General features: G+C 43.8%; 1 protein-coding gene across 1 annotated transcript; it reads right to left on the bottom strand.

Annotated features, from left to right (window-relative positions):
* Positions 1-2,775: 2,775 nt before the first annotated feature.
* On the bottom strand, positions 2,776-12,595 carry LOC149310671 (histone H3.3A). Its single transcript, XM_089529430.1, has 4 exons — positions 12,486-12,595; positions 11,188-11,426; positions 7,425-7,578; positions 2,776-3,417 (listed from the first exon to the last, which is right to left on the bottom strand). Exons 2-4 carry the CDS (start codon positions 11,313-11,315, stop codon positions 3,289-3,291), a joined length of 411 nt encoding a protein of 136 aa, XP_089385556.1. The 5' UTR covers positions 11,316-11,426; positions 12,486-12,595; the 3' UTR covers positions 2,776-3,288.
* Between the last annotated feature and the right edge of the window lie 803 nt (positions 12,596-13,398).

Here is a 13,398-nt window from a genome sequence, read left to right as displayed (position 1 = left end):
CTTTTTATGGAACCACATGCAATCTTTTATGCAACATTTTGGTGTAACAACTCTCGTTATTGGGGGGGGGGTGGATTTCAGCTTTTGCTGGTCTTCTCATTTTTCCCATTCCAGGGTTATTTTTCCATCATGGTGACTTCCTGACTGAATATTGCACCATACTGAATTTAGATTGTTCAATTCTCAAGCAATTCCTAGCTAAAACCCAAACTCTGATTTAATTCAGATACAATTCTCTGAACATTCTTAACTACAGGCATTATTATACGTATTTAGGTTAAGAACTTGAGTGCAAAAATGTATTTGTGCCAATATATGTGGACCAGATACATGTAGAAACAGTAACCTCTGCTGGATAGGACATTACATGTAAAAATACTGCACATGCAGTTCCCAGTGTGATCCAACATTTACGTTGTCACTTTTAGAAAGGGCATGTTGTACCAACTGCATTTCTTTCCTAGTGTAATAAATGTACCGTAATCCTCTCTGTGCAAGTTTGCAATGTGATTTTAAGCAGGAACAAAAAGTTAAAATAGAACATACCATGAACTGGAGGCACTCATTTGGCTATTATGATGTTTTTAAATGGTTTTTATTGTTAATATGTGCTGTGTTGTGAAACCGCCTTGATCCTTGGAAAGGCGGTATATAAATAAAAATATTACTATTACTATTATTATTATTATTATTATTATGTGCTTAATGTCTGCAAACAGAAAAGATGAGAATACTCTGGCCTGAATCAAAATTGCTAATCCCAACAATGGCCCCGTACAGACAAGCCAAAATAAAGCTGCTTCGGGTCACTTTGGAGGTATGTTGTTTAAATGATGCATGCATCCTAAGAGTCCAGAAGCTGCACCAACCTACGCTCCAGTCTTTAGGACTGGAGCACGGCTTTGGCATGGCTTCAGGTCTCTTAGGAAACATACAGTGGTACCCCGGGTTACGAAAATAATCCGTTCCGCCACCGCTTTCGTAACCCGAAAGGCTTCGTAAGCCGAAAAACCCATAGGCGCTAATGGGGAAAAGCCGCGATTTGGTGCGAAATAGCGCCAAAAAGCACCAAAAGTTTTTTCGTAACCCGAAAAAACTTTCGTAACGCGGAACAGTTTTTTTAAATATATTTTTTTCGTAACCCGGAAATTTCGTAAGGCGGCGCATTCGTATCCCGGGGTACCACTGTACATCGTTTAAACAGCACACCTCCAAAGTGACCTAAAGCAGCTTTATTTTGGCCTGTCTGTATGGGGCCTATGTTAGACACACTAGCCAATACTTGAAGTCCCATTTATCCAGTAAGACTACTCTACCTGATGCTAGCAATTGGATTTTAACCTTAAAATGGGATACCCTAACTACAGAATATCTTATTCACACAAATACAAGTTTCCACACCATGAGTTATTCATACCTAAGCCAAGCACTTGTGTTCACAAAGGCCAATTAATATAACTATTCCAACACATTTACACTTGCAAATTAAAAGTGCGTCCCCAAAGCTAGCCACTTATGGCCTATTGCTGTTAACAGGTGAGTTACTAACTTTAAAACATAGTGGTTCAAGTGTTGGGTTACGACTCCAAGAGACCTACACCAGTGATGGTGAACCTTTTACAGGCCGAGTGCCCAAACTGCAACCCAGACCCCACTTATATATTGCAAAGTGCCACGTCCCTCTGGCTTTCTAGTAAGAAACTCTGGCAAACACTGAGCTAGGGCGACATGTGTGCCCACAGAGAGGGCTCCGAGTGACACCTCTGGCATGCGTGCCATACGTTTGCCATCACTGACCTACTGTAGAAATAATGCAGTTTGACACTACTTTAAGTGATGTAACTCCAGCTTATGGAAGCTTGGAATTTGTAGTTTTACAAGGTTTTAAAGTCTCTCTGCCAAAGTGCCTCAAAAAACTAGAAACCCCAGGATTCTGTAGGATGGAGCCATGGCAGTTAACGTAGTGCAAACTAATTATTTCTACAGTGTAAGATGCACCCCAGGTTTTAAATATCTTTTAGCCAGGGAAACTCAGTCAGTGAAAAACCCACAAAAAAACTCAGTCAGTGAGTTTGGCTAACTCCCATTCTCTCAACCTTAAAGAATGGTAATGACAAACCCCCTCTGAACTAAGGGCCCAAACAGACAGGCCAAAATAAAGCTGCTTCAGGTCACTTTGGAGGTATGCTGTTTAAATGATGCATGAGTCTTAAAAGGCAGGAAGCCGTGCCAAAGCCTTAGGACTGGAGCACAGCTTTGGTGCAGCTTATAGCCTCTTAAGATGTGTGTGTCATTTAAGCAGCCTATCTCCAAAGTGACCCAAAGCAGCTTTATTTTGGCCTGTCTGTTTGGGCCCTAAGTTTGATACGAAAACCTTTGAAAGAGTTGTCATAAAGAAGAGTCAGCTTGAAGATACAAAGAAACCACTACCACCCTTATGGAAAGACTACTGGAAGTGCAACAGAACCTCTATGCACATGTGGCTCTGATTCAAATACATTGGAGACCCCTCATACTTTACTAGACTACCATCAAGTGTAAGTCAACCCTCAGCAAGATATTTCTGAATGCATGTGGGCCTATCTTTCTTGCACCTTACCCACAAATTTTAATCTGCTCATAATCTTGTTTGTTGTGATTGCTAAATCTTCCAGCATGAATGCAGCATATCATGTGCATGTTCATTATGTTGTTGTTTTTTAATTCCATTGGTCTGAACTATGATAACTAGCAACCAAATGGGAAGAGTTAAAATTAAGACCAAGAAAACAAATGTTATTTCATGTATTTTAATAGCAAACTTACAGGAACAGCACAGAAGACAGACAACATTAAAAACATGTATTTGCATGTAGGACAACTTAGTTAGAAAAGTATAGTGAATGGATGGAATCTACTGTATGATAAAAATGTTACAGACACCATATAGTTGCCATCAATAAGAAATTTTACCCATTTTTTAAAAAATCCAATGCTGGCATTGTCCAGAAAAATTTGACTGGCATATATTTATAATTATTATAAAGTTGAACTGCTGATATTTGTTCACTGAAATGGTTTTTGATAGCAATAATGCTTTATATGTCCCCACGTTTATATTAAAAATCCACACACAAATGAAAAAAAAAACTTGCCAATACCCGATTCTGTCCTCTATTTTTCCATTTGCAACCATATACTTAGGTACCTTTTAACCCCATGGAAAAAAATCTAACGTTCATTACTACCAATAAACAGGAAGAAGAGATTTTATTTGTTTTGAGAATGACAAATCCATCTTAATAGAATTTAAGCACGCTCTCCACGTATGCGGCGTGCTAGCTGGATATCTTTTGGCATGATTGTGACACGTTTGGCGTGGATAGCACACAGGTTGGTGTCTTCAAACAGGCCAACCAGGTAGGCCTCGCTTGCCTCCTATTGGGAGAAAAGAGTGAGAACATTTTAAATAAATTATGTTTGCTATATTAAAAAAAAACCAATTTACTCTCACAATTACAAACTGAATGTTCTTTTAAAAATATTTTCTTTGTTATTAGTGGAGCTAAAAAGTCCACTTGGAAGGAACCTATTTTATTTTTCCAGTTTATTAAAAGCCAGCAAAACAATTAAAACAGAGTCAACTATTAACATCAGTAAAACAAAACTACTTTGTTTCCTTTAGGTCCCCATATTGTCAAGCAGACATAAAGCATCCATTTGCTTCAAAGGAACTCAGAAAAGGAAACTAAGAGCAATGATCAGAAACTATACATTGTCATACATAGACGGGTTATACACCGCCATGAAAGTACAGTCAGTCCGTACTAGGGTTAGGAAGGTGCGGTGCTTCCGCACCCCCTAACCCTAGTACGGACTGAGTCCGTACAAAATGGCAGCTCCCCTTCCACATGGGGGCCGCCATGACGATGTCACGACCGCGCCACCTCTATACGGGGCGGCGTGGACGTGACGCCGTCAGTCCGCGCCAGGGCGCTTAGTGCGCCCTTTGCGCGGACCAGGAAGAAGCTCCGTTTCAGAACTCCTTCCTGGTTTGCGTCGCCGCTTTGAGTCACTGGGCGCAGCCTTCAGACGGCTGCCCCCAGCGAAGCAAGGGAGAAAGGGACCAAGCGGCCCCTTTCTCCTCCTCCCCGCCGCCACGGGGTGTCCTTGGGGCTTGAAGCCCCAAGGACACCCCTTTTCAGGCTGCGGGGAAGAGGCATTTTGCCGCTTCCCCGCAGCCTGAAAAGCGGCAGATCGGGGCCTCAGCGGCTGCCGTTCTGGCCGCTGAGGCCCCGATACACTGGGGAAAGGGGTGGGTACAGCCCGCCCCAAATGGGCGGGTTGTAACCCGCCATAGTTTTTAGAAATAATTTGGGGGGAGTAACTACATTATCACCTTGTCTTAAACATTTTATTCATCATTCTAAAACAAAATGTTCCATAATCAAATAACCCCCTTTTTTCTATTTTTTCAGGAAAAAGGTGTCAGAAGGAAAGAACATTTAATTTTTTCCCTTTTTCTCCACATTTCTAACCACGAAGGCTCTTGTGCATACCTTAGCCCCTGGATTCCTGTGCTCCTTCAGAACCAATCAACTACAAAATCTCTCTCTTATTCAAAACCCATGTATTACTTCCATGCTTAAAAGGTGAATATCCTGAACCATTCTATTGCCTTCATACCTGCCTGGTTCCCCACTCTCTACTTATAACTTGCCAACTTATGCATAAAGCTCTCACAACCAGGTACTGTAGCATAAGATTGACTACTGGAAATGCTTTAAATTAAAGCTGTCTTTTCCTCACTACAGTGTATCTAAGCCACAGCTAAGTACAAAACATGCGAGTAACTTCTGAGGAATTACAAATTCACGCAAGTCAGTCAGTGTGACTTCAGTTCAACTCTCTAAAGTCAGTGTGACTTTAGTTCAACCCACTTTTGCCCTTCTTACTCTCTGTTTCCTTCAAACAATAACAGGGATACTAATCCTACTATCTTCTTGCTCAGTAATATCTTGGGTATGGAGGAATCTGCTTCAGTCTGGAGAACTGGTCTAGATAACCTGTGGGTTTCTAACATTATCATCTTAGAAGCTCTAATTTCACGTTTCACAGTTCATAAATGTGATTACAGCATATGTCTTCATGAGAACAGATGTAATATGGTGCTGACAATCAGTAGTCAAGGTAAGCAGCTATATTACAGGTTTATTTAAAGCAGTTATTTTATTGAATCAGCAACAGTTTCTTTGAAATCTAGGTTCTGTTTCCTACCCTGATTCTCTTAGTGGCTCAGTCTATGCTATGAAAAAAAAAAACTGTGATGGGGTGGCCATATACTTCATAGCCTCCCGGCCTGCACAATTTTGATCCATCAACCCATGTACAGCCCAATGGCCAGAACATGGCAGCCCACAATGGGATCAATAATCTGCCATGTCTTTGGCTATGGGACTTCAAGAATAAGGAGTCAGATACCGCAGAATCTAAAATACACAACTGATGAGCTATGAAGTTCTAAACTGCTAAATGTTTGAGACAGCCTGTCCAGTTGAAATTCTACATGTGCCCTGTACAGCTATATATTGTTTTCCTCACCATGCATTTCTAACTGTTTTATACCTACACACTTTATTTTGTTGGTCAGGTAATTTTAAAAAAAATCTGGCTGGATAAACACCTCTTCAGTTTCTTTAGATAGTAAACAATACATCATCATGAAGAAAGGGTGGATGGAACATGCTGCTGAACAAGGGGGCTTGTTCAAGTCCCAGGACAGACATTTTACTCTGTTTGGGAATCGCTAGGCAGAATGTCCAATGGGTCTGTGATGGAATACTCTTCAAATATAACCATGACAGATGAAGAATTTCTTCAGTCCAGACATGCATTTTCCAACGTCACCCAACAGGGGTAGGCAAGCAGGTTCTCGCCAGATGTTTTGGACTATAAATCCTATTAGCCTTGGACACTGGCCAGGCTGACTGGGACTGCAATGTTCTGAACACATGAAGGGCTCCTATTTTCCTACTTCTGCCATCCAGTAATCCTAACATATAGTTTTTTAAAGAACAGCAAACTGTGGCAATATTCAAGCACTGAAAATACAACTACTAAACCAGAAACTGGATGAGCCTCTTTAGGGAGAAAATTATGACTACCCCTTCTTTTCCTTTTAGTAGGACAGGTGGCCCAAATACCCTAAAGGCAATCCTGTCTGATCTTGAAAGGTAAGCAGAGTCAGCCCAGTTAGTACTTGGATGGGAGACCACTAACAAAATTTAGGTGCTATGGGTTATATTTCAGAGAAAGGAACTGGCAAATCACCTCTGAACATTCCTTGCCTAAGAAAACCCTAAGAAATTCATGGGGTCACCGTGGCACATACATAAACCACAAATTAATGTTTGGAATTCACCACCTCAAACACAATTCCAAGTAACAGAAACCTTGCATTCCATTTGGTAACAAACTGCCTTCCCTTAAAATACCAAAATCTTTTCAAATCAGTCCCTCCATCTCCAATGCATACGTTACTAGAGGGTTCAAAAATCACATACTACACAGCAGATGTGAGCATGACTACATCCACCCCTCCACACTTTACAGGACACCTGGCAGGCAACCCACCTCCCTTTCCTACTGATAAAAAAGGCAGAAAATGTACATCATGAGTATTCACCTCTGGCAATTTGACAAAACCAGACAGCACAACATATGCTACATTCACAACAAATCTATCCCTTCACTGAGAGGCTTCAAATTATTTTTATGCCTTCATGTTTCAATAAAACTGGAAGAATGTACATTAAGGGGATGCAGGAAAGAATAACAGATTTGTCTGGAATTTCTTCATGAGATCTGTACTGAAATTACAGTATTCTAACCTTTTAGCTTCCAAGATTTAACTTAAGAAAGCCAATTACTTTTAGGGAAATTAAATGCTGGCAGTTATCAGTACACTTACAAACAAATGGATGCTTACTTCTGAAGCCCACCAATCATGTGAAGTTTTGACTAACCATAGAAACAACTCAACCAATAGTATGAATGTACAGAAGTAACCAATCACATGCTTCCTCACGTACTAACAGCACAGTACCATCAATGGCTGCATTCTAGAAAGGGTTCTAGGTGTCAACTACACTCACGTGTCCTACATAAGGCAATAGTAAATTTAAGTCACAAATATGCCTGAGGTGGATCATTTTACCTTTTGATCTATGGCTTAAATCAACTGTAGGAAAACAGATGGAGACTGTTTCTATTAGAAAGGCACCTATCACATACAGTTTATAAAGACGTTTAGAGGCAGAGAACACTAAATAGGATGCATACCTACATCTCTTTTTCAGATGAAATATTACATGCATTATCAATTCAAGGAGTGGGAGTGGTTTCCTAAACTGGAAGGGCAGATGAAACTAACAATTTTTTTTTACCTGTAAAGCACCAATAGCTGCGCTCTGGAAACGCAGATCTGTTTTGAAGTCCTGAGCAATTTCACGCACCAGGCGCTGAAAAGGAAGTTTGCGGATCAGGAGTTCAGTTGACTTCTGATAACGCCTGATTTCACGAAGAGCCACAGTACCTGGCCTTTGAAGGAAACAAGAAAGCAAGATTAATACATTCTCCCTTTTCACGTTTTAAAGTAAACTCAGGCACATTACAGACCACCTGAAAGCAGCGGTCTGCTGGCGCCGCTGGTTGCTGCGTCTGGGAACCACAGCAGCCAAACCACGTGGTTCCCGGATGCAGCAAAAAGAAGCTCAAAATGGCGCTTCTTTTTACACTCCGGAAGTGGCGCCACAAGGCGCTAGTCGCGCACTTGTAGCGTCGCTTCCGCCGTGCGACGTCAAGATGGCAGCACCTGTGTGGAACGGGCGCCACCATTTTGTACGTACCCAGTACGTAGTAGGGTTAGGGACATGCGTAAAGCACGCCCTTTCCTAACCCTAGTACATACTGGGTACATACTTTACGCCCGTCTGGAACGGGCCTGAGTGTATGAAATTCAAAAGAGAAACTGAATGTCTTAATAATTGCTGTTTTTGAGATATATGAGCACACAAGTGCATTGTATGGGATACCAGTTTCAAAAACAAAAACCTAGCAAGAATTCTCTGTATTCAATTTTGTTTTATCTCCTCTTCCCAGGCCTGAAACTGAAACTTGATGGGGGAAAGAGATGCTAGAATATCAGCAACTTAGGTTAATTAGTTTACCCTAAAAATATAGTTTTGCTTATGGACAAAACAAATGTGTAAAACCTGCTATTTTCCTGCTTATCTGGAGGCAATTACTGCCCTCTAGTGGCACAATTAACAAACTGTATCAAGTTGTATAGTAAGAGCTAAAGATCTAAACTGATTTAAATAAATTACAAACAATCAGGCTTGGCAAGTTTTAAGCCAATTAACCATGTTTGTTACAATGCCCTGACTTCACCAGGATCTCTTATTCCTACATCCTAAGCATATTAGAACCATATTTTTATATTTAAAACATCAGTGAAATAGATGGAATGGATGACTGTAAATATGTATGAACATGAGTTGTTTATGGCAATGACAAATGTCTTTCTGATTTTGACACACAGCAGTTTCTATATAGCATGTTTTGATTTATATTTAAATGTATTTAAATAAAAATCAAGTTAAAAAAAAGAACCATATTTTTATTTTTAAGATGTAGGGCTGGGAGTTCTGAATTTTATTTTAAGCTATATTTAACCAATAAAACGGATGTGTTACACATTCCAGGTTTGTTTTCTATACTATGAAACCGCATTATACTCATCTCTGCGAGTTCAGTTGCTCACGTCAGCCCTTGAATTAAGATGGAGTCGCCAATGCAAATGTATGCAAAGCATATTCAAGGCATGCATAGTTTTATCCCAGTTTATCCCTGGTCTATTCCCAACAGTTTTTCACACAGCCAATAGTGCAAATCTTTTAAGAAAAGGGGGGGGGGGGTGGATTCAGATGGTGAAAATAATCTAAGTTGAACCTTTGTTGTTCAGATACATTTCAAATGCATCTGATTAAGTTGGGGGGGGGGGAGGCTGTGCCAAAACCCCAACTTAATCTGGTATAATCAATATCAGGTTTCTCCGCTCCCCGCAAGTTTTTTTTTTTTAAATATTTGCATTGTCAGCAGTGTGAATAACCGACACAAAAAGACCCAAGAAAAACTGGGATAAAACTCTGCATGCCCTGAAAGCACTTTGAATACATTCGCATTGTTGACTCTATCTTCATTTAAGTGCTGACACATGTGAACAATTGAACTCTGCATGCCTTGAAAGTGCTTTGAATACATTTGCATCGTCCACTCCATCTTTATTCAAGTGCTGACATATGTTAGCAACCGAATTTTGTACGCCTTGAAAGTGCTTTGAATTCATTCGCATTGTCGACTCCATCGCTGGTTATTCGCACAGTCATGCTAAAAATGACGTCTGAATGACTCCTTGGGAAGGGGGAAATCCGACATTGATTATTCCAGGTTAAATCCCCTCCCCCTAAAAAATAAACTTAATGGGATGCATTCAAAATGCATGTGAACAAGTAAGCTTCAACCTGGATTTATTTCACCTGTCTGAGGTCCTGAACACACTGCAGAAATAATCTAGTTTGAGGTCACTTTAGCTGCCCTGGCTTAATGCTAGGGAATCCTGGAAACTGAAGTTCTGTGAGACATTTAGTTTTCTCTCTCATATAGCTCTTGTGCCCCAACAAATTTCCAGGATTCCCTAGCACTGAGTCAGGGCAGTTAAACTGGTCACAGTCTGGCTTATTTCTGCATTATGTTTTGGACCATAAAGGTAAAAGCAGGCCCTTGACATGAATTTCTAGCCATAACTGACTGTAGGGGGCAGTGCTAATCTCCATTACTAAGCCTAAAAGCCAGCATTGTCCGAAGACTACTATCATGTGGCCAGCATGATTGCACCGAATACTATTAACTTCCCACAAAAGTGGTACCTATCTATCTACTTGCATTTGCATGCTTTTGAACTGCTAGGCTGTCAGAAGCTGGGATTAGTGACAGGAGCTCAACCCATCATGGGGCACTCAGGCCTTCAACTGCCAACCTTCCGATTTTCCAATCGTCAGAATTGGCATCTTAACCACTAAAGCCACCGCATCCCTTTGAAATCACCTTTGGAGCATAGTCTCACTAAAAAACAAACAAACCCCACAATATGACATCGATTATCCTGAGTTAAGGGACGTACTAAAACAAGTGACAGTACTTGCCCATAGGGAAACCATACTTGCCTCTAGGGAAACATTGGGGAATGGATGCCTATAAAGATAAATGGGCAAATACTTGCCCATAGGGAAACCTAGGAGAATTTGTGCCCATGGGGATAAATGGAGGAAACATTTGGCCATAGGGAAACCTGAGGCTGGCAAAACATCAATAAACTCTTCTAGAACATGGCCACATAGTCCAAACACCCCCCCCCCCGCCAAAAAAACTATTGATGCCTGCCATGAAAACCTTCGACTTCACACTTCGAATCATAGGAGTTTATCACACTGAGGAATTTCTCTTCATTTCGAATGAAAAGAAAGTGGGGCCAGAACACATTCACGTGAATTCGCTAGTTTTGCTAGTTTACGTGAGTTTACGAATTTACGTGAATGCGAATTGTGTTCGAACTGGCTTCTCATTGCCCAAAAATAGCATGCCATTGCCCATATTTGTGTGTGGAAGTTTATCACACAGTAACGTGAAACCCCATGATAGCGTTCAGATTGCCACTGGATTATACTCCCAATTTCCCTTGTCTGATAAACTCCATAGAGTCAGAAGAGCAGGAACGCAGGAAATCTAAATCAAAGCATCTCTGACAGATGGCCATTCAGCCTCTGCTCAAAGACCCCCAAAGAGACTCCAGTTCACTCCAAGGAAGGAGTGTGTTCCACTGTCGAACAGCCCTTACTGTCAGGAAGTCTTCCTAATGTTGAGGTGGAATCTCTATTGTTCTGGGTCCTGTTCTCTGGAGCAGCAGAAAACAAGCTTGCTCCCTCCTCAACATGATGACATCCCTTGAAATACCACCTCTTAACCTTCTCTGCTCCAGCTGCCTAGGCCGTTCCTGACAGGCCCATTCCCCTTGCTGCCTGCGAAGGGGGAAGGTATCCGCTGTGCCTGCGCTTTCCCTTGGGCTCCCCCTGGCGGCCCTTTCCGCACCTGTAGCGATGCGGCTTCTTGACCCCGCCGGTAGAGGGCGCGCTCTTGCGGGCGGCTTTGGTGGCCAGCTGCTTCCTGGGCGCCTTCCCTCCGGTGGACTTGCGGGCCGTTTGCTTGGTACGAGCCATGGCCGCCTCTGCTGCTGCTGCTGCTGCTGCTCCCGAGGAAGTTGGCCTCCTCTCTCAGGCCGCTCGCTCGGCAAGGAGAAGGTGGAGGAGGAGAAAGCGCCCACGCGATCACTAGAGCGAGAGCCAGGGAGCAGGAGGAAAGAGGCATAGAGGAAGATGTACACATTCAGTCTGCTTTCCAAGAAGGCTGCTTGGCTTTAGCAACACACGCATAGAGTAGACCTACTTACGAGGTGCCAGCAATTCTGGGAGGGAAGGGAGGCCCTACTCTTTTCTTTCTCCCCGTTTTGGAGCCAAAATGGACGGGATTCGGATTAAAACGTCCAGAGAGAGAGAGAGCTCTTTTAAGAGACTGGGGGGGGGGGCTCTTTTGCTCCCGGGACTTAGGAAACCCCCCAAGAGCCCCAAAAAGTGCCCGGAAATGCCAGGAGTGGCCCCCACTTTCTGGGTCTGTTTTTCTTTTGAGACCCCCAGAAAATATTTCAAAGGGGTAAAAAAGGGGGGGGGGGTCTTTAGGGTCCCCAAGTGCCCTCCTCGCAAAGCCATCTATCTCTAGGTTCCTTCGTAAGAAAGATACAAACAAAGGCAGCGGGGAGGAAAGCCAGGCTTTCGTTTAGCTTTCATGGTTATTACCGAAGGAAGGAAGGAAGGAAGGAAGGGAAGCAACTTTGTCGGTGGCTTTGGGTCTCTGCCTGTCTCTCTCTGCCCCGCTGAGCCTGGCTCCCAGGCGCCTCTCTGTGGCCAAACTCCATCCCCAACAAAATGGAAACAAGCACCAAAAGGAGACCGAGAGAGAGAGAGAGAGAGAGGGAAGGAGGAGGAGGGAGAAGGCAACACAGAGACACAGCCTCGGGAATGAAAGGGAGGGAAACCCTCCTCCGAAGGCCCCCCAACCCTCGGAGCCCCAGAAGAGAAGGAAGCGGCAAAGTTCCCACTTCTTTCTCTTCGGAGATCGGTGCTGCTGAGGCACATTCAAAGCGCCCCTCCTTCTCTCTGGGTTGTTTTCGAAGCCATTGAGAGACACAGAGAGAGAGAGAGAGAGAGGAATATGGTCGGTGGCCAGAAGATGGTGAGGCTGAAGAAGTTTATTTCCTCGGCCGAAGGGGGTCTTCGTTGGGTAAAAGGGCTCGAAGGGGGTTCCTAGGTGACCGGGGGAAGCGCGAGACTTACCCCCCGTCCGCTTAAGAGCGAGCGCGGCCGCCGAAGAAGAAGCGAAGCGGCGCTGGAAGAGGAGAAGGAGGAGCGTCCTCGTCGGCGGCGGTTGAGAGCACAATTGAAAGATGGCTGACTCGGGAGGGCCGTCCCCTGCGGGAAGCCACGCCCCCACCGCCAGGGCCACGCCCCGTCGTCTCCTTCCCACCAATAGCATTCGAGGGAAGGGATGGCGAAGCCACGCCCACCAACTCTCCTCCCGGCCCACTCTGTGTGTACAAACACAAAAGACACGCCGCGCGCGCCACAGAGAGAGAGAGAGAGAGAGAGAGGGGGGGGAGGGAGGGGGGGGAGAGGGCGAGAGTCCCGCGCACGCGCCCTTCGGGAACTTAAGCCTCGACCAGTATTCCTCCTCCTGAGGGGAGGGGGGAGGGGGGAGGGGGAGGAACAGCCAATGGTCGCGGAGGGAGGGGCGCCAACTGTTAAGAACAGCCCCTGGGCAACGGTCTCAGAGTGACAGTTACCTGGCGCGCGAGGCGTCCCTGTGCCCCTCTCAGGGGACTCCCCTCAGGGAGGGTCAGCCAGAGACCTTGGGCCACTTCATAACAAACAAACAAACAAACAAACAAAGCCCCTGTTGTTGTTATTACTGTTTGGCCTGCAGGCATTTACACTTCAGAAGCAACCCAGTTTGACACTACCTTAACTGCCTTATGGCTCAAGGCTGTGGAATTCTGGGAATGGCAGTTTTGTTGTGGCACCAGAGTGGGCTATCCTTGGCTCTCTCTCTCTCTCTCTCTATATATATATATATATATACACATACACACACACACTCATTCCTCCATATTTGCAGCTTTGATTATTCACGGATTTTATGAATACGTTCTCTCTAGGAATATCTAGGTCCTCCAGCACAACTCTATGGTCA

The sequence above is a fragment of the Sceloporus occidentalis genome, unplaced genomic scaffold, assembly GCF_023333645.1.
Source record: "Sceloporus occidentalis isolate IW3139 unplaced genomic scaffold, rSceOcc1.0.p SCAF_6, whole genome shotgun sequence".
In the NCBI taxonomy this organism is placed as follows: Eukaryota; Metazoa; Chordata; class Lepidosauria; order Squamata; family Phrynosomatidae; genus Sceloporus; species Sceloporus occidentalis.
Note: the sequence above shows the minus strand (reverse complement) of the source record. Positions and strands in the feature narration are given on the sequence as shown.

What these genes read in the sequence shown, in the direction of transcription:
- LOC149310671 (XM_089529430.1), bottom strand. Translation starts at nt 11,315, where the DNA reads ATGGCTCGTACCAAGCAAACGGCCCGCAAGTCCACCGGAGGGAAGGCG. An exon ending in AAGAAGCCGCATCGCTACAG is followed by an intron (nt 7,579 to 11,187) that starts GTGCGGAAAGGG and finishes TTTCCTTCAAAG; the next exon opens with GCCAGGTACTGTGGCTCTTC. An exon ending in CAGCTATTGGTGCTTTACAG is followed by an intron (nt 3,418 to 7,424) that starts GTAAAAAAAAAT and finishes TTCTCCCAATAG; the next exon opens with GAGGCAAGCGAGGCCTACCT.